The 20,826-nt window shown below is 28.3% G+C and overlaps 2 protein-coding genes across 2 annotated transcripts in view; both read left to right on the forward strand.

The window, feature by feature from the left end:
* Positions 1–18,836, forward strand: part of LOC107456907 (kinase suppressor of Ras 2) — a 40,180-nt gene extending 21,344 nt beyond the window's left edge. The window contains exons 12-17 of the mRNA XM_071181601.1: positions 6,644–6,837; positions 9,067–9,163; positions 10,457–10,590; positions 15,047–15,184; positions 16,142–16,271; positions 18,457–18,836. Coding sequence (XP_071037702.1) covers position 6,644 — 1 coding nt within the window. The 3' untranslated portion in view covers positions 6,645–6,837; positions 9,067–9,163; positions 10,457–10,590; ... (1 more) ...; positions 16,142–16,271; positions 18,457–18,836. The remainder of the gene's footprint in view (positions 1–6,643; positions 6,838–9,066; positions 9,164–10,456; positions 10,591–15,046; positions 15,185–16,141; positions 16,272–18,456) is intronic.
* LOC122271563 (kinase suppressor of Ras 2) lies at positions 6,794–18,618 on the forward strand. The gene is made up of 6 exons (XM_043053334.2): positions 6,794–6,837; positions 9,067–9,163; positions 10,457–10,590; positions 15,047–15,184; positions 16,142–16,271; positions 18,457–18,618. Exons 1-6 carry the CDS (start codon positions 6,794–6,796, stop codon positions 18,616–18,618), a joined length of 705 nt encoding a protein of 234 aa, XP_042909268.2.
* Positions 18,837–20,826: the final 1,990 nt, after the last annotated feature.

Consider the following 20,826-nt stretch of genomic DNA (forward strand, 5'->3'; position numbering starts at 1 on the left):
TATATATATTAAAGATTGTGATAACAGAAATGAATTGTACTTCATTGTAGAAATATATTGCATATAGTACTTGATTAATGTTACTTCAATTCTAAGATAATATGCATGGCGTGGCGTAACTACCACTACGATTATTAAACATCGATTCACTAGTATATAAGGCATGCTAACTTGATTCTATCTTGGGGGTTCCTTTAATAGATGTAGGTTGACATTGTCGAAAACTCCTTTCCCTCCATAATTCACCTGCGAACGTGATATGAACTACCAGTTTACCCTCGCATTATTTGTAGGCCATGAAGAAGTCAGTAATGAAGCCATCAAATTACATAACCTGAATGTTTAACATTAACTATTAAGAGACCCTAAGAAAGAGTATTATATGTTAATTCTAAATCATGACCAAAAACACATGTTGTGATGCAGTAACCGATAATTCTACCCCTGCTCACAGACTATGGGTTCACCCAAATGGGAGCAAAAAAAAAAAAAAAAAAAAGTTCTCATTATATCAATTTTTACTAACCCCCTTTTAAAAACAAAATATTTTTATAAATTACTAATTTTTATGTTTCTTTTTTTTTCGAACAGTTTCATATAATGTATATTTTCTATATAGCACTAACATACGCAGTAACCACTACAGAACTAATGTTGAAAATTAAATTATAAAAACTTGCACATTAATAGATTGATGTTTAAGTATGAACTATATCTATAACTAATATCCAATTGGCGAGCTTTACCAATTTAGAAAACAATTCCAACAGAAATTTAATTAAAATAATCAAAACCAATACATTTGTATCCAGCAAATTGGTTTTGAATTTCTCTCCATGCTGATTCCACAAAATTTGATTTTTTTTTTTTTCAAACTCTAATAATTTATGGCTTTGATTGTGTTCTTTTTTATGATTCATTACTTGATCAAAGTTCTAAATATATATATTAAAGATTGTGATTACAGAAGTGAATTGTACTTCATTGTAGAAATACATTGCATATAGTACTTGATTAATGTTACTTCAATTCTAAGATAATATGCATGGCGTGGTGTAACTACCACTACGATTATTAAACATCGATTCACTAGTATATAAGGCATACTAACTCGATTCAATCTTGCGGGTTACCTTCTGAATAGATTGACNCTCCTTTCCCTCCATAGTTCACCTGCAAACGTGATATGATACTTCGATGTATGGTCCACATTGAACAGTTGACTTGCTATTTGTGACTATATCATTGTCCTCCTCATGCTGTTGCTCATTTACACATTACAGTATAGTCTCATTACACATCGGAAATCCTGCACAGACTCGACTGGTAATAGCACTACAGGAGAGACCACACACGCAGCCACCGTGAACTTAATACGACTCTCGCGACAAAAGCTCAAAACTCGGTCAACTGAACGCAGCTCTCCGGGTCTTTCTCCAATATGGCAACTATTGGTATCCGTTCATCGAATTCTATCCATGATTTCTGGTGAGAGAGTATTGTGGCGTAACTACCACTACGATTACTAAGCACTGATTCACTAGTATATAAAATATGCTAACTCGATTCTATCTTGAAGACTGACATAATCAATATTTATATCCCACACATGGTANATTAACCGTGATCACATTAAGCGGCGTCTACTGTATATAAAATATGCTAACTCGATTCTATCTTGAAGACTGACATAATCAATATTTATATCCCACACATGGTATGTAAGATTTGATCGTAGGTAATGTCACTCTTTTATGCAAATAAACATCTCAGGACACTTTGACCAGTAAAGAGGTCAGTTAACTTATGATACTTTCTCAGTCTACTTTCTACATCACTTTTGGTAATGAGTGTTTATCAGAATGCCAATTCTACCAGTTTACCCTCGCATTATTTGAGGGCCATGAGGAAGTCAGTAATGAAGCCATTCAATTTACATAACATGAATGTTTAATATTAACTATTAAGAGACCCTAAGAAAGAGTAATATATGTTAATTTTAAATCATGACCGAAAAGACGTGTTATGATGCAGTAACCAATAATTCTACCCCTGCTGACAGACTATGGTTGATTCCTGGCGCTATCTATTTTGGTTAGAAGTCACTAAATAAAAGTAGCTAGGAAAATGGCAGATTTTCATGGGACAAACAAATTATTGACAGAAAAAATTATTTTAAACGAAGTTTTAGTAAACAATACTCTCTGTGTATATTCCAGAAATGCTTATATAGGATAAGATAAGAAAAATTAGATTTTGAAAAATGTATGGGAAGTTTTGAAGCTAGTTATTATTGGAAATATTGTTTGGGACATGCCAGGAAAATGACATTTTGATATTCAATTAAATTTTTTAAGTATACAAAACATTCAATGCTAATGCAAAGTCATTTTAAAATGCTAACAGAAATGCTATTTATTGATTTTTTTTTTTTTAAAAAAAAGTTCTTTTAGTATTAGATTTTGGAGCAAGGGACAGTAAATTTCATGTTTCCTGAGAATCACCCTTATATTAAAGATTGTGATAACAAAAGTAAATCAGACTTCATTGTAGAAATATATTGCATATCGTATTTGATTAATGTTACTTCAACTCTAACAGGGATCTATACAGGCCAAATTTACTACCGTTTAGCGCTAGTTTCACAAAATATTTTTTCTTAAAATTTTACTTTTTTTATCGCGTAAGAAACGATAAATCCATATTTTTGTGTTGATTTTTTATTATAATTTTTAATTTTCACGAATTATGTCTAAATTTTCACATAATAAGTACCTTTCAGAAAAACCTAGACAGACCTCTGTCTAAGATATTATGACATATGGTGTGATGTAATTAATACCAAGATTATTAAACCTTGATTCACTAGTATGTAAGACATGCTAACTCCATTCTATCTTGGGGTACCTTTTGATAGCTGACATAGTGGATATTTATATCCCACGCTTGGTATGTAAGATTTGATGTCACTTTTTTATGCAAATAAACATCTCAGCACACTTTGACCAGTCAAGAGACCAGTTAACTTATGTTTAGTCACTCAAATGATTCCCATCAAGACTTTCCCGTGATAAAAATTGCTTTTGCTGGTTAGTGTTTATCAGAATGCCAAGTCTACTGGTTTACCCTCGCATTATTTGAAGGCCATGAAGAAGTCAGTAATGAAGCCATTAATTTTACATAACCTGAATTTTTAATATTAACTATTATGAGATCATAGGAAAGAGTAATATATGCTAATTCTAAATCATGACCAAAAAGACGTGTTGTGATGCAGTAACCGATAATTCTACCCCTGCTGACAGACTATGGGTTCACCCAAATGGGAGCACAAAAAAAATAGGAATGTAAACAAAATTTAGGAATTTGTCTGATAACATTCTTGATTGGTGTTGTTGGTCGATGGAACATTACAAAGTCTTTCGCCAAGGTTCTAAAGAACATTCCAGAAAATGTCTACTGTGACGACTTTAGTGTCTTGAAATCTTACTTCAAGCCATGTATTTATCCAGGAGAAACATATTTTAGGTCCATTACTTGTTTTTATTTTAAATTTTTATTTTTCTGTTTGCCTAAAGCCATTTACATTTATTCACCCAAATTCATTTACATCATATACTTTTGTCGATTCAGTAAAATAAGAATATTCTGCGTATTTAACCTTTCCACGTGGGCGCAAAAGTAAGAAATCGAGATCCTCTGGTGGGCTCTTTCTGAGACTGGGGGATGAATTCAAGAAAGGGCACCGCTAATCCCTAGAACAGGACAAGTGATGAGTGTTAAACATCCCCGAGAGTTTTATTCTCCCTCTGTTATTCTAAACGCCATTTGCTATCTTTTACACCACCGCAGTTCGGGATAATAGAAATACCACTGGGGGTGGATTCCAGTTTTTTATTGACAACTGAGAAAGTGCGGGAAAACTTCTTTGGTGGTTTTATAGGATTCAGGGTAAAAAACTACATTCCGAATGTCACATGTCGACTATTTATAGTGTTTTACAAACATTCTGAGTTAATGCGGTGTGTCACAATTTCCTCATTTTATTGTTTTAAATTCTATAAACAACACATTATCCTAACCATAGTCCCGAAAAACTATTCATTACGCTAGCTATAAAAATATTATGCGCGCAATCACATATATATATATATATAAAATTGTAGTGCGTCATTGCTTTACATTAATACTTTCAACGTATTATGAAACATTTAAACATTTTACTGTTTAAAATGTAAAAATATTCTTACAGATTTGAGGAATAGTTAAAAAAAACTTTGTTCTTTGGAATATTGTTTCAACGGGTAACTCAGTTTTTGAAAATTTCAGTTTGGTATCGCTGGCGTTATTTAAATAAGTTATTAAAGTTATATCTATTTTTTATAAGCTCTTTGATGCCATATTAAAAGGATTGGTTTATTTACATGTTTCCGCAAAAAATATACAAGCTAATGAGGTGCACAGTGATAATAAACACTCTATTATTGAGTTAAAAAACGTCGGAAATTTCAAGGACCAAAGGGAAAAGCTCGATCTACATCCATTTTTCACGTAAATAATGGATAGATCTTCCTCTCTTGCATTTTGGGGATTACTATGTTTAAAGTGTGAAATCAGTTCTTCCTGAGAGTTATCATGCAGTGAAATCGGGTCATAATGCGGAAAAAAACCCTTTTGTTCGCTTCTTTGAATCAATTTTTATATACATGAAGAGTTCTTTTTCGTGGTCATAATTTTTTTAATTATAAATATCTATATTATACATTATAAATATCAGTATTTTAATTTATAAATATTTGTAACATTGCTGAAAATTTAATATCTCATCGAAAGATAATAAATCTTAGGAAAGAACATAAATAGTTGTAATGTCATATTTTTGTAGAAGGGTCTCTTCAGTCTGAATTATTAGTAAATGGATTTAAGTCATAGCCGATGGAAAAGAAAATATAGGAAATTTAATTTGATATTAACTCTTTGAATGAATTATTTTATTTTTATCTTTTTGATCTATCGACTTATGAAAAAAACCGGTCACTTCAATAACTGATAAATATTTTTCTCTTTATTCAGCAGAGTCATTTATTTATTATTGATAATAATAATGAAATATTAAAGCAAGGTAAATGAGGATAATTTTGCCCTAACTCCCGGCTAATTTGAAAGATCCTCTCTTGTTAAGTAAGTAAGATAATTTCGATTGAAAATTATGTTATGAAATAAATTCTTCTTATTTTATAAATTTTTAAGATTTCGTAAAAAATTATAAACTATAATAACTTTGTTAATTATTTAAAAATAAATATAAAAATTTTTTTTAATTAATTTTCAAAATAGTATATAATAGTTTATACCATTCCTTTAAAAAATATTTTATGCGTCAACCGAGCTCTAAATTTAAAACACGATTCTTAGCACATTTATCCCTTGAACTCTTAGTAAGAATCTAATATGCGTTCTAAATTTCTAGCAAAAATTTTCTTCAACTTCCTTTATGTATTTTTAAAATAGTTCCAAAAATGCAGAAACTCATAAATATTTCAGTTAATGTGCTTCATTTGCAAATGATTATCATATAACAATCGGGCTCATTTCTTTTATTTTGCTGCAAATTTCATGAAAAGTAAGTACTTATTGAAACTGCGTAGCATATATAATTTTTTTCCCTAGCATTTTTACATTTTTTTCAAAAAACATAGTCATTCACAATTGACTTCAACTTACTCATGTTATTGTTCAAAAATTTAGCTTCAATCTTATAAAAAGATACCAAACTAAAATATTAAAAGAATTTCTAGAAACTATAACTGAAAGTTAAACTGTGTGTAGAAAGAGGGAAAGAAACATGAAAATTGCCACAAAAGGAAAATGGTTTTCTTAAGAAAGTTAAAAATAGCGTTTATGATTTCAATTTCTTAAACATGGAAAATACATTAGTAATTATAAATTATATATTTATAAATGTGACATTTAAAATATTTTNTGTATCTAAAAGTATAAATACTCTTCGGTAGTATTAAGTATATATATTTCTCTTCGGAAATGCAGATATTTATTTAAAATCATGTAAGAAAATTTTTTTTAAACTGCAGGAATTATAATCAAAATTTTAAAATTCTAATAACTATATTTATAACACGAATTTAAAACAAAACCTAAAAAAAACTATTTATTTGAGTTTATGCAAAATATATTGCTTTGATATTTTATTTCAATTTGATTTAATTTACTTAAAAGAGCGCTTTTCGATTCTGATTATTCCATATTTTTTTTATATACAATTGAAAATATTCGCTAAATTATATTTGTAGTAAAGAAATTAATTTATTCAAAATATAATTCACAACTAGAACGAAAAAATTTGTACAGAAAAATAGCAACAATGAAACTGGCTAAAAAAGACGTAAGAAAACGGCAGACAAACGAAAAAGTGCCCGAACTTGGAATAGATGTTTGAAGGTAGGTGGGAAATGTAAAGAAACTTTTCTCCCCTTAACTTAAAAAGGTGAGACCTCTCGTAGTGACTAAAACAATAAAACAAATCCCACTGTAACTTGATCCTGTCTCTTAACTGAGGAAGAGATTTTTTCCCCTATTCTTACGCTGAAAGTGTCACATGCCCACCACAGGACCCCAAGATCAGATGTGACAACTGCTGTCACAGCCCCCCGGAAAAGGTTAAGCATGTAAATCATCTAGAATAAATTTTTCTCTTGTATGCCTCATTTTATGTATACTTATTTAATAGGTTGCTACATTTCGAAAAACACGGCATGAAAATTTAGTGCTTTTTATGGGTGCCTGTATGAAACCTCCTAAATTAGCAATTGTCACAAGGTTAGTATACTCTTTTTCTTATTATGTGGTTGCCAACTCTGTTGGATTATCTAGTAAACTACTCGAATTTCTTCCAGTCTAGACCAGAAAATAACTAATAAGAAACCAGTCTCTTTTTTTTTTCAGCATTCAAGTCAGTATGTTTAACTAAAATTTGTAACAGATTTATACTATTTTTATTGTTGAATTAACTTTTCATAGCTGTAAATTATTTTTTAAAGGATTTTTTTTTAAAAATATAATTTAGGTCAAGCACAATAAAAAAAAAAAAAATCTCACTATTAAATGAAAAAGACCTATCTGTAATTGTCACATACTCATTTGGTGTAAAGAAAAAGTGGCTAAAAGTTATTAGAGTCTACTGGCTACTAACTGAAATTTCTATTTTCAGGTCTCTCCTAGTCGATTGCTTCTATGAAAAATTCTTTTAGTTTTTCTATATTTTGTTGTATTTTTAACTCAGTTTATTGCTTGCTTAAATATTTATTAATGCTAAACAATGATATAAGCCTCATTTATAATAATCATAATTTTTATTAATAAATTTTTTTTTAATATTTTAAAATTTTATTTTATTGAAAGTCACTATTTATATATATTTGCTAAAAATTATGTTATAGCTATCTAAAATTAATTAAATATATATTGCTGTTCAAAATTAATTCAAAAATACACTAAAAAAATTTTTGTAAAGTCAAATGGAAATGGAAAATATTTCTGTCAATTAATATTTATTTTATTGATGTCATGTATGATAACTTTCTTTTATATTTACAAAATTTTATATACCTCAATAATACTTGTTAAAATTCCAGAAATTTTTTGCTTTAGTTTGATCTTTAAAGATCAAGTTCATATGACTTTTCATTTTGTTGAGAAATTTTCAAATTCTTCTGAATAAACAAATTTTGCTTATTGCATCTCAACTGTAATTAATTATCTCTAGTCAAGCTAAGTCATCTTTTTTTGGGCCAAAAAGTGAAGGATTATCTGTTGCTCTTCATAAACATTTTAATTATTACTATTTTTAGTAAAATAGTTAGGATACAAGTGATTTCTAGACAGTATTTTTAAAAATGTTATGGTTTTCTGGTGTTATCACAATTAAATATTTATTTACTTAAGATTGTTGGCTGATAATCATTCATTTTTAAAAGAATTTATTTATCTCTAACCAAGTCAAGTCATATTTTTTGGTCAAAAATAACTAACATAAAATTATTATTATTATTTTATATCTTTAATTTATTAAAGTAAAGCTTCTGTCTCTTTAAACCGTAAGTCTAACCTTTACAAAGATGTGTTTACCAGGTAGGTGATCATTTTAGCTCCTCACAGAAGTAAGCTAAGATATTTTTCTCCTCCACTTGCTCAGAGTCGACTCTTTCTCTTTGTAAAAAATTTAGTAAACCTTTTCGGGTAGTCAGAGGAATTTCAATTTACCTGACAACTAGTATTTATAACAAAACAAAATATTTGCAAAATATAGCTTAAAGTATGCAAGATTAAATATCTAGTTGAATTATAGTAATATTTAATTATATAAAATATTGAAGAAAAAAACTGCTTGGTTAAAACCAGCTAACTTTGCCTATGTACGAAATTTAAATCTGTTCATTCAAATGGTATGCTCTCCAGAGGGTCTTGTCTGCAAAGTTATTTTATAATATGTACCTGCATTATAAAAAGTAAATTTGCTGATTGATTAATGATCTTTCCATCCTATGCAAATGTATTGCTTACTTCTCAATTTATAATTAAATTGGTGAAATTCGTTTGTACCACTATTTTAATTTCAGATATGGTTTTAAAAGATTGAGAATTATAATGTTGTTTTTTAAATTTCAGGAAATATATTTCAAAAGATTTTAATTTTTTTAAATTATGGTATTCCTTAAAATGTCATTTGGGGAAATAAAAGCATTTCCTGCTCAACTCCACCTTGAGTAAAATTCAGTCTTGACTTATTGGGGAAAGCCACATGTCATTTTTCTTTCATTCTTCTCTTCTTTTTTTTTTTTTTTTTTTTTTTTTTTTTTTTTTTTTTTATTTGTCTTTTCTACTTAGTTTTAGTTTTTAAATATATTTCTGTTATATATCTTAAAGCATCAGCTGGAATCTAAATTACTATGAGCGTATCAAGTATTGTAAAAAAAATTGTGGCCTAATGTTATTTTTAACAAAATTTTCTAATAATAACCTGAAAATAAAATGTGCTTTTTATTGCAGTTTATGTAAGGGTATGACTCTGTATACTCATATTCACCTTCGAAAAGATAAATTCAACTTAAATCGAACAATCACAATAGCTCAACAAATATCTCAAGTAAGTAATGCATATTTTTGTTTACTTATAAAAGTTTTGTTAATAAAGTGTACAGAAAAGTCATATTTTTATAATAATTAAATTATTAAAACTTAGCACTTGAAAAGTTATTCTTAAATAAATAAAAAAATAATCCATTTGTTTTTAAATCTTTTTATTAAAAAAAAAAGTGTTTAAAATTCTTATTGTTATATTATATTATTCTTATTATTTTCAGTATGAAATCTTGCAGAGTAAAGTTAATTATATTAAATTAACAACTTATAAACTAATTATTACCATACAGTGTTTTCATCTTAGAAAAAAAATGGGTGAGAATTTCTCACCCTTTCTCAAAAACAGGGTGAGATTTCAAAAAGTTAAGTGAGATTTCTAAAAACTAAAAAATTATTTCTTTAATTATAATAAATTTTTAACGTCTTCTATTTTTTAAGGCATTGAATATTTTTGGTGCATCATCATAGAAGATTTTGCCTTTACAAGGTATTTGTCCATCTTACATAAGTGCATAAAAAATTTGAACGTCTTACATGAAGAAACCTTACCTACGGTGAACACGTGATTGTAGAGAAATGTGCTCTGAAAGGGGTTCCGTGGTTGTGTTCTGTTGTTCGAAAAGGTTCTAAACAACACTGGTAAATAGGGAAGCTAGATAATGGGGCAGATGATGAAAATAATGAAAGATCTAGGAAGAAAAGTGAAACGGATTTTTTTCTAAATGGCGTAATTCGAAGCTTTTTCCAAAATGCAAGAAATTCGCGAATTTTGAAATCGATTTATAGAGTGCGCGAATTTCTCGCGGTAATCATTTTTTAATGCGAGAAAAGAAAAAAATATGCGAGATTCTCGCGTTCTCGCGCTGTAGTGAAAACACTGCCATATCACTTTTAGTTATTTCTATTTAGGAACTCACTGATTTTTTCAAGTGGCCCTTTCCTCATATTTCAATGTTTTCCCTAAGTTTCTAAAAAGTACATAAATTCTCTTCTCCACATTTTTCTCCTATTAAAGCAGAATTTCTAAAAAAATATAATTTTATTGAAAAAAGGTTGCATTCTGAACATAATTTAAGTTTTTTATATACGTTTTACTACTACTTAATATTTAAATTTATTTTAATAACATCCATATTTATTACTTAGAAATTTTTTTTTAAAAATTCATCTTTTTGTAACACTAAAATCAATTAAGTTTTATTTTAAAATGTAAGCAGCATATAATATTACATTTTTGTTATATCTTTAAGTAACTTAAAAAATATAATTTTCTAAAATAATAATGTATTTTTTACAGGGTATGGGTTACCTTCATGCCAGGGACATCATTCATAAAGATCTGAAAACAAAAAATATTTTTTATGAAAATGGAAAAGTTGTTATAACAGATTTTGGTTTGTTTTCTGTTACCAAATTGTGTCATGGAAACAGGTAAAAAAATATTTATTGCAGTTTTTTTTTAAACTATTTTTTCTTGTTTTTAAGAGGAAAAATGGCATATGTTTGCATTATTCTGAAAAGGCAAGGTCCAAATGAAGAAAGAGTACGCTTAGTGTTATATGTGAATAAAACTAAATGACATCAACACGTGAATAACACCCAAGGATGAAAGACTTCCACACAAAAAAGCGGGGGAAAATTTAATTTTTGGGGAGCCCAATAATAGAAACCCAAGCCGCCCAAATAATAGTCTGACTTTGAACGAACTTTTTTCTCCTGCTATAGCCTCCTGAGGAAATGATCTTCAGTATTTAAAACCCAATATCGCGATTCGTATTCAAGCGTATTTAAAACCCAATATCGCGATTCGTATTCATGCATTTTTAAAATTCAATATTGCGATACATTATCATGCGGTTGTAATATCATGCATCGATTTTCTTATTTATGGGTGATTCTTTTTAAACATGACAATTCAGACCAAAAAATTTCTTCAAATTTAAAGTCTTCAAAGTAATCTAAAAAGAATTTTTTATACTTCTTTAGTTACACTTATTAATATCTTACAGACAGCAGTGTAGTTTATTGACATTTGCTCGAGAAAAAAAAATAAAATAGAAATTCACCAAATCTTGAATGCCAGGAAAATGGCATATTAGCTTAGAAGTTTTAAAAACAGTCATTTTAAGTTAATAGTAAGTAACTCAACTTAAGCCTTTATGTTAGATGGACCATAAATTGCTTAAATTAATTCTTGTTCACTGTAGAAAGAAACAAAAAAAAATTTGTTGCTGATATGTACAGAACAAAATTGTGTATAACAATCAATCATTAAATAAATGAATAACTTTGATTAGATCCAAGCATATTACAATCATACATAAACTTGGTATTAGGTTAATATTTGCTTTCCCTCCATACAGTGTTAGCAGTTAAAAAAAAAATTTCTGTTGACACTTCAATGTCCTGGCATTCATAAGCCAGGATATTACAAATTCACCATTTTATAGCATATAACTTTACTTTAATTTTATATTTTGGCCTAAGACGTTTAGATTCTGCAGAAAACAACAGGATTTCTTAAAATAACTCAGATAAATCTGTAGTTTATGTTATTAATGATTTCAAGAAGCCAGGAAAATGACAACACAAGAACCTACTCAACTTGAAAACATTTTTGAAATAGATTTTGAACCAGAAAATTGGTTTTTTATTCATGCAACAAGACATGTTCATATAGGAGGGTATCTAATCAATCTATTAACATAAGATATTGATTGCTAGCTCTACTTATTTTGGTTATAAACCACTAAATAAAAGTAGCCAGGAAAATGACAGATTTTCTTGGGGCAAACAAATTATTAACGGATAAAATTATCTTAAGCAAAGTTTTTGTAAATAATACCCTCTGCGCATATTCTAGAAATACTCACACCGGTTGAGATAAAAAAAAATTAGATATTGAAAAATTTATGGGAAATTTTGAAGCTAGTTATTATTGGAAACATTGTTTGGGACCTGCCAAGAGACAATTTGATATTCAATTAAATTTTTTAAGTATACAAAACAGCCAATGCTAGTGCTAAGTCATTTTGAAATGCTAGCAGCAATGCTATTTATTAATCTTTTGAAGAAAAAAAGTTTTTTTAGTATTATAGTATTAGATCTTGGAGCAAGGGACAGTGAATTGTCATATTTCGTGAGAATCACCCATATACACGGTTTAAAAACTACTCATTGCTATTCAAATTCACATGTTCTAAAAATTATGCACCGTGACTCTTATTTACGCGATTTAAAAATTCAATATCGCATTTAGTATTTTCGTGTTTTTGAAATCCAATATCGTGATTCATGTTCACCCGATTTAAAAATCTAATATCGCGATTCATGTTCACGCGATTTTAAAATAAAGTATCGCTATTCATATTCACACGATTTTAAAATAAAATATCGCACTTCGTGTTCTTGCAGTTTTAAAATAAAATACCGCAATCCATATTCGCGCGATTTTAAAATCCAATATCTCTATTCATGTTCACACGATTTTAAAATAAAATTTTAATTAACGCGATTTGTGTTCGCCCGGTTTTAAAATACAATATCGTGATTCATATGTATGCTATTTTAAAATACAATATCGCAATTCGTGTTCATTCGATTTTAAAATAAAATACCGCAATTCATATTCACATGATTTTAAAATACAATGTCGCTATTTGTGTTCTTGTGATTTTAAAATAAAGTATCGCAATCCATATTTACACGATTTTAAAATCCCATATCGCGGTTCCTGAAAGAAGTAAGTTTTTTCTTGAATTAGTTACTATAAAGATGTGATATACTTCATTCGTAAGTAATTTAATTAAAACTGTTAACTCAAAATAATTATGTTAGATTTGAAATGTTTACCGTTTATAAATATATGGATATTTTGATTTTTTATGTTTTTGAGTCATAATTACCTTTGATTGGCTTATCAAGCTTTGTGTTCCTATTTTTGTTTTTTAACAAGTTAGCACTTATGAGTAAGATGAATGTATTTTAACAATGGTAGTCAATTTGAAAGGCAAACACAAAGTGCATTCAATCGATGCGACTGAAAAAATAAATTCAAGTTTGATTGGTTAATTGAAACAGTAAACGTGACTAAAACTGTTAGTAACAATCTATCAGAAGATATTAATGTTAAAGTTGGCAACTGTTTTAGTTTAAAATTATTGACTGGTAATTAATTTAAAATAATAAGGCCCCGAATTCCTGCAATTGCTTTATTTTTTTAATATAGTAAAGGTCAAAATTTTATAATTATATTTAAGAAAATTCTAAATTTAACTGTCTAAATGCTTCTGCCACTTCAAATATTAAATGAAAATCTCTTGGCATAGTCAAAAGTTGCTCTCATCGATATCACAGTATTATGTTGAACACTCCCCCCCCCCNCCCCCCCCCCCTCATCATCGTGACTGAGTTGTAAAAGTTCAGCTTTTTTTTATTTTGGACACTTTCATGCCTGATAACATCTCATTTTCATTACTTGTGCTTTATTCCATACCTGCCAACTTTTAATCCGTTCCATTATGATATTTCCCAGTGGTAGTAATATAGAATTAAAATTTCAATTGTAAGCAAACAATGCCTTATATTTTAAAAGGCTTTAGCTGACAACCATGATAGTAACACATATTAAGGTATATGCTTAATTTTTTTAAGAATAGTGGTGATCAAAATCATTTTTAAAATAAGTTTATAAAAGAAAAAAATAGTGTATATTTACTACCACTTTAAATATAAAAATAAAATTTTACGCCAAATGCGTAAAAGTTGGCAGGTATGTTATTCATACTGTTTTAATTTCACTTAATCTAGGTATTTCTGAGCTTCAATGGAAAATTTTGCAACAAAATTTGTAGGAATGACTTAAATTTCTTGTATTGATTGAATTCTTGTTGATTTTAAACTTTAAAAAAATAAATCATCTTTTTATTTTAAAAAATTCAGCATAATAAAGTATTACAAGTCATGTTCTGACATGTTATATGGATGAAAATTGGTCTATTAAATCTTCTGTATGCAGTTGATCCTTTATCCATCGTTCCCACACCTTCCGATTGTATTGTTTTCCTGTATCATCTATTGTATCTTTCTGCATATATCATCTTCTAGTATATATCGTCTTTTTTATGGCCCCGTTACAAATGCTAGTCTTATAACATTAATCGAACCTATTTAGATTGTTTTTAGAGCTTGAAAATTCCCACGTCTATCATTCAGAAATTCTGCTGGCATTTAAAAATTATCAAAATTTTTTCATTTTAAGAAGGAAAACAGTGATTCCTGTTGTTAATGAAGAAAATAAACATATTTGTTACAGTTGTAAAAATGTTGAAACTTGTAGTGTCGTCGATTCGAGAAATGGTTGCAAAATCTCAAGATGCGCAAAGTGATTTCAATAAAAAAAAAAGTCAAAACGGAATTACAACCACTGCCAAACTTTTCTGCAGAAACAATGAGCAACATTCTGTATTCATGTGAGTGTGGGTATTACAGATTTCAAAATTTTAATTTTTGTGCTGAGAAGAACAGATTGTATAAAAATCAAAATATTTTAAATAAATAAACGTGTTCATACTTTTGAATGGTAAGCATTTTTGCATAATGGGCATAATTTTTTTTTTATACTTATAGTTAATTTTTATGTCCATTACTTATCCCATATCCATTTTTGTTAATACGCATTCATCCTTTTCCCATATCTAGCATTCGCAATGAATGTTCCGATGGGAAACGATTGATCAAGGTTCTACTGTATTATAATTTCTATCACGTGACTGTCATAAGCTACTTTAATAGCGTAAATAGAGTTTAAAGTTTAAGTGAAAGTGATCATGCTGTTGCATTTGCATATTAAATGTAATCCTCTAAAAATTAAATATTTTTATTCCAGAAAAGGAGAATGGTTAACGATACCTAAAGGATGGTTATGTTACTTAGCTCCTGAAATTGTTCGTAGTTTAAGGGCTGGAAGCCAACAAGATAGTGACAATTTGCCTTTTTCTAGAGCCTCAGATATATTTGCCTTTGGGTAATTCAATTTATTGTAATCTTTTCTATTCCTATGCCTATTTATTTAAGTGAAGTAATTTTGCAAAAGCAAGGGAAATTAATTTGTCAGCTACTTGTATTCTTAAAACATTATATATTATTATTGAAAGTAATAGTCCTAATATTGGCAATTTTAAACACAACTCATTTATATTCATAATCTCATTATTTTTATTTTTTATATCTTGTACACATAATCAATTAAATGTGATCTGAGTTCTTATTTAGGAGAAATTTGGATCCTTTCACGAATTATTTTATCCTAAATGCGAATTATACACAAATTATTTTACTATAAAAATGGACTTTTCAATAATTATTTTGCATTAAAAAGGTTATGTTATATTTTATTAATTTTCTCTTCGAAAGTAGGCCCTTCACATAACTCATTCTTAGAAAAATGCAGTCTATCCTCTTATTACATTATAATTTTAAAACTACAACTCCTTGATAGTTTTTGCGTTTCTTTACAACAATATTGTCTTATTTCTTGCATGCGCAAAAGCAGAACCGTCGCATAAAAAACCAGTTCTCGACAACTTTTTTATTCTGAAAATTATGGGTAGATTTTTCTTTCTTTTTAAAAAAAAAAACAGCCTGTTTACTGGTTTTTGTTATTTTTTACAAAAACAAATTTGTTACTTACATATACACACTAAAATGGAAAAGTTTAATACATTTCTTGAGTTGTATATGACCAAGAAAAAGAAAAGGACTTGATATTACCCAAAAATTACTGCATCTTTTAAATTCCACCTTTGAATGATGTATTATTTAGAATTATTAATAAGGTATTTATAAATATTTTAAAATGGATGCATCAGTTATCTTATATCTTACACAAAAATGCTTAATTGCTTTATTAAGTTACTGTAATAACTTTATATAATGCCTGATTTTACTCAACCACAATTAACTCTTGTCTCATTTTATTTAGTACTGTATGGTATGAACTTCTTTGTGGAGAATGGCCTTTTCATGGTCAGCCCCCAGAAGCTATTATTTGGCAAGTTGGAAAAGGAATGAAACAAACCTTAGCAAATATTCAAGCATCTCGGGATGTCAAAGTATGTATATCTAAAAAATTTTAATTTAAATATTCCGTTGTCTTTTTCACCAGATCATGCCAGGGCCATCCTAATGAGTTTTTTCAATCAGTCTGTCTGATAATTGTTTTTTTCTCGCAATAAGTAGGGTTAACACCAGTATGGTGACAGTTGTCACCAAATGTTCTACAATTGGGTACTTTCACTTCAACAAGAAGATAATAGATACCCACACTTATGACCCATGACACAAATATGACTAAGCAAAATGGTGTGTTAAATTTGAGCTAGATTCCGCCGCATAGGTTGTATTGTTAATTAATGTAAAGTTAGTTAAATAAAGCACCCTATCACACATTTTAACTTGATTCATTCAGTGTTTTCATTACAGAAAAAAAAATTAGAGAGAATTTCTCACCCTTTCTCAAAAACAGGGTGAGATCTCAAAAAGTTAAGTGAGATTTCTAAAAATTAAAAAAACGCGAATAGACTTGGAAAAAAAAATATTTCTTTAATTATAAGACATTTTTAACATCTTCTAATTTTTAAAGCATTGAATATTTTTGCTGCATCATCATATCGAAAACGTTCTATATCTACTTTTTCATCAGCTTTTCTCATTAGGTTGCTCAAATGTTTAGCAGTCATTTGTATACGATATTTTGTCTTAATTCGGTTTTGAGTGCTAAATGACCTTGCAACAGATGCTGAACAATTCGGAATCACTTAGTAAATTTGTAGCATTGAAAAAAATTTAAACGTGTTACATAAAGAAGTCTTACCTTCCGAGAACACGTGGTTGCGGAAAAATGTGTTCTGAAAGGTGTTCCGTCATTCTGCGGTGTTCTGTCCATTCTGAAAGGTGTTCCGTCATTGTGTTCTGCTGTTCGACCGGTTCTGAACAATACTGGTAAATGGGGAAGCTAGATAACAGGGATCCATGTTGAAAATAATGAAAGATCAAGGAAGAAAAGTGAAACGAATTTTATTCAAAATGGCAGAAGATGAATTTTTTTCCAAACTTCGCTCATTTTGAAATTGATTAATAGAGTGCACGATCTTCTCACGTTAGTACTTTTTTAATGCGTGAAAAAGAAAAAAATATAAGTGAGATTCTCGCGCTGTAGTAAAAACACTGATTCATTAGTTGTTTGTGTATTTTATTGTAGCTGTTATATATTTTTGTTTTGAGTTTCTGGCAACTTCATTGCATAATTTGTTTATGTTCTACATGACTTTGTGTCTGTCTTTATGTTTCAAGTAAGAAATATTTAGTGAAGGAATCTAAAATATGTCACTTAAGGGAATTGATACTTGGTGGGCTTGGCTTACTCGAAATGGAATAAAAAGAACAGTTGGTAACATAAACAACTGCCACGTTTTAACAATCACTCAGGATTGAGATGACCACAATGCGCCACTTTCAGGTGTTCCATTTTAGCTGAAATCATGTGCATTTCTCTGTTTTTCCTCATTTATTTATTTGGTCTCAACATTGAATCTATTTAATAGAATCGAATATTTTACCTTTTTTTCTCTTAATTTTGATATATACTAATTTTTAATCATTTTGGTGTAATGAACCTAATTAGTTTTACGACTTTATAGATAGCAATATATAATTCTTGATGTGTACCATAACATGAATTATGTAATTGTGAAGTTAAATATTGTCTACCATATTAAGTTTTTGCACCACTAAATGAATACCTGAGTGGTCTTATTGGACCACTAAATTTTCATTGCTGGCGAGAACCCTACCAATTAATCACTTTCAATATTTTTAAGTCTTTCTCAAAGTCATCAAGCCATTTTAGTGGAGGTCTTACCCGTTTCCTATTACCACCTTGCTTATTGGAGGTTATTATCTAATTAGGTTATTATTAATTCTTGTTATTATCTACATATGTAACTATAATTTTTCATATTTTCAAAAACCCTACCAACATATTTTTATGTTCTTATTTATGCATCTACTGTCTAATGTTGGACACAAATGTAAAGAACTGCTATTCTAGAAATTCCAAAAAAAAAAAAACAAAAAAAAACTCTTGAACTTTATTTTTAGAGACTGGCTGTTATCCCTTTTTTTTTTTAACTATATACTTTTCTACAATTATTAATCAAGTTTCATGTTCAGTTATAAATAATACATTTTATTTTTATAGCAACTCCTAATAATCGATGTTTTATTATAATTACTTAGGATATTTTAATGACATGCTGGGCTTACAAAGATACAGAACGTCCTGAGTTTAGCAAAGTCCTTTTGATGCTTTCTCGCCTTCCAATGCTTCCCAAGAAGCGTTTGGCACGGAGCCCATCATATCCCATTCACTTGTCCCGGTCCGCCGAATCAGTTTTCTAAATAAAAAAAAAGAAGAGAAACCTATATTGCTTCAATGTAGAAAATGTTATTAATTATCGATTCTCTGGTATATAATGATATGCTTAGTGCATACTGTATATATTAAACTGTGAATGAGACTTGCGTGTGCACATTGTATTCTTACAATGTTATTGTTCATGGACAATTGCCTCATTTATTATTCATTCTTCTGTGAAGATATTTCCTATAAATAAGAAGATTAAGAAGAAAAAAAAAAAAAAAATTTTTTTTGAATGTGTACATTCCTTCTGGAAAATGCTCAGTAAGGTAATTTTTATCCTGGTTAAATAGGTCCAGATTTGCTCATGCTTTCAGAAAATGTTTGCCCTTTCTATATTTATTTACACCTTATGTAAAAAATAAGTAAACTATTTATATTACATTTTAATTTTAAAGAATATATATATATATACATATTTTCTTCCTCTGCATTTATATATTTCCCAATTGATGCTTTAGAAAATGTTGCCCTTTCTATTTTTATTTACATTTTTTGTTGAAAAAGATATATTACATTTTAAATTTAAATGAAGTTACTTTTTTTCTTTTTCTTGCACTTTCATAATTTACCAAGTTATGCATTAAAAACATTTTACCCTATTTATATTTATTTACATTTAGGAAAATAAACTTTATATTACAATTTACTTTTAAAAAGAAATGTATGCCTGCATTTTTCTCCTTTACGCTTATACATAATTTACGAAATAATCTGAAGTAGTTACTTTTCCTTGAAAATACCTATTTCTTAGTGTTGTTATTTAAATACAATTAGTTACAATATGTCATGATGACTTCAATCATTTATTTATTGATTAATTTAGTAACCTTCAAATATAAGATTTATATCTCATTACCAATACTCTTAAAAAGGGATGAACCCTTAATGAATTATTTCTATTCATATCGGATATGGTAGACTCCTGATTATCTGGCACTCAAAAATGCAGGATATGCTTAAAATTTGGATAATCACATGACCCAGAGAATGTAACAAGAACATTTTTATTAGTGAAAAACATTAAATGGCTTGTAAAACTGCTAGTTTAAAATGCTACTGTCATAGCTAAATAGCTTTATAAGTAAAATGAATAACGTAAGAAAATCTTTTTTTATCAAATTCAGTAAAAGAACTGGACTATTGCCTTCATATTTTAAAAATATATAAGCTTACACCATAATGTGAATACCTATTTTGTATACAATTCTATCAAATATGATGACATTGTGATCATTATCATTGAAGATACTTATTAAACTTGATAATTCCTTGTTAATTATCATTAGTGACAATTAAAAAATATAGCAATTTTGATCTATAATGACACTATTAAAAGTGCCGAGTTTTTTTTTTTTTTTTTTTTAAATAAAAAATATTTTCCAAGCAAAGTCATGCCTTGAACTGACTGATCTACCTAGAAATATTGAATTTAGGATATTTTTGAATGTACTCTCACAATATGTTATGAACTACAAACATGCTCCTACAAGCTTGACAATAAGTATCAAGTATGATATAATTGTTAATAACAATAACATAGTAGTGATGTTTATCGAAAGCAAAACAACATGAAGATGTTTCTTAATTAATGTATTGTTATATTTAATTCATTGAAGTTTTGATTAATAATAACGTTTAAATAAATAGGTTCTTTTCCTTTTGTATGAGCTAAACATTGGCAAATGTAATGATAAATACAATTTTAAAAAATATAATGAAATATTGATACTTTCTAGCGATATATCATAATTTTAATATTAAATATCATTTAAAAGTAGTTGTGAGAAACCTTCTTGGCTCTGTTTAAATGCAAGTCAAAAAGTTGTAAGTGTCAGATAATCAGGAGTCTAATGAATTAATGTTTTAAATTACATTTCTTTAAAACTGTTTAGGAATTGTATAAATATTTGTTATTCTATATTATCCAAATAATACAAAAATAAAGAATGAGTTAATTTATGATTTGTTTAAAAAATATTGTAAGTAAAATGATTTAAAACATTTGATCAATCATTTTAGTCTTTGACTTTGTAAATGTATTGTGTGAATACAAAATTTCCTAGTCATTAGCTTTGTTTGAATTGTATGAGGTATGAAATTCTAAAACCTATAATTATAGGATTTTAACAACAGCAAGACTGTATCTTGATTATTTTAAGATTTAGTGTTTGTTTTTACCAGGTCAT

The sequence above is a fragment of the Parasteatoda tepidariorum genome, chromosome 6, assembly GCF_043381705.1.
Source record: "Parasteatoda tepidariorum isolate YZ-2023 chromosome 6, CAS_Ptep_4.0, whole genome shotgun sequence".
NCBI lineage: Eukaryota > Metazoa > Arthropoda > Arachnida > Araneae > Theridiidae > Parasteatoda > Parasteatoda tepidariorum.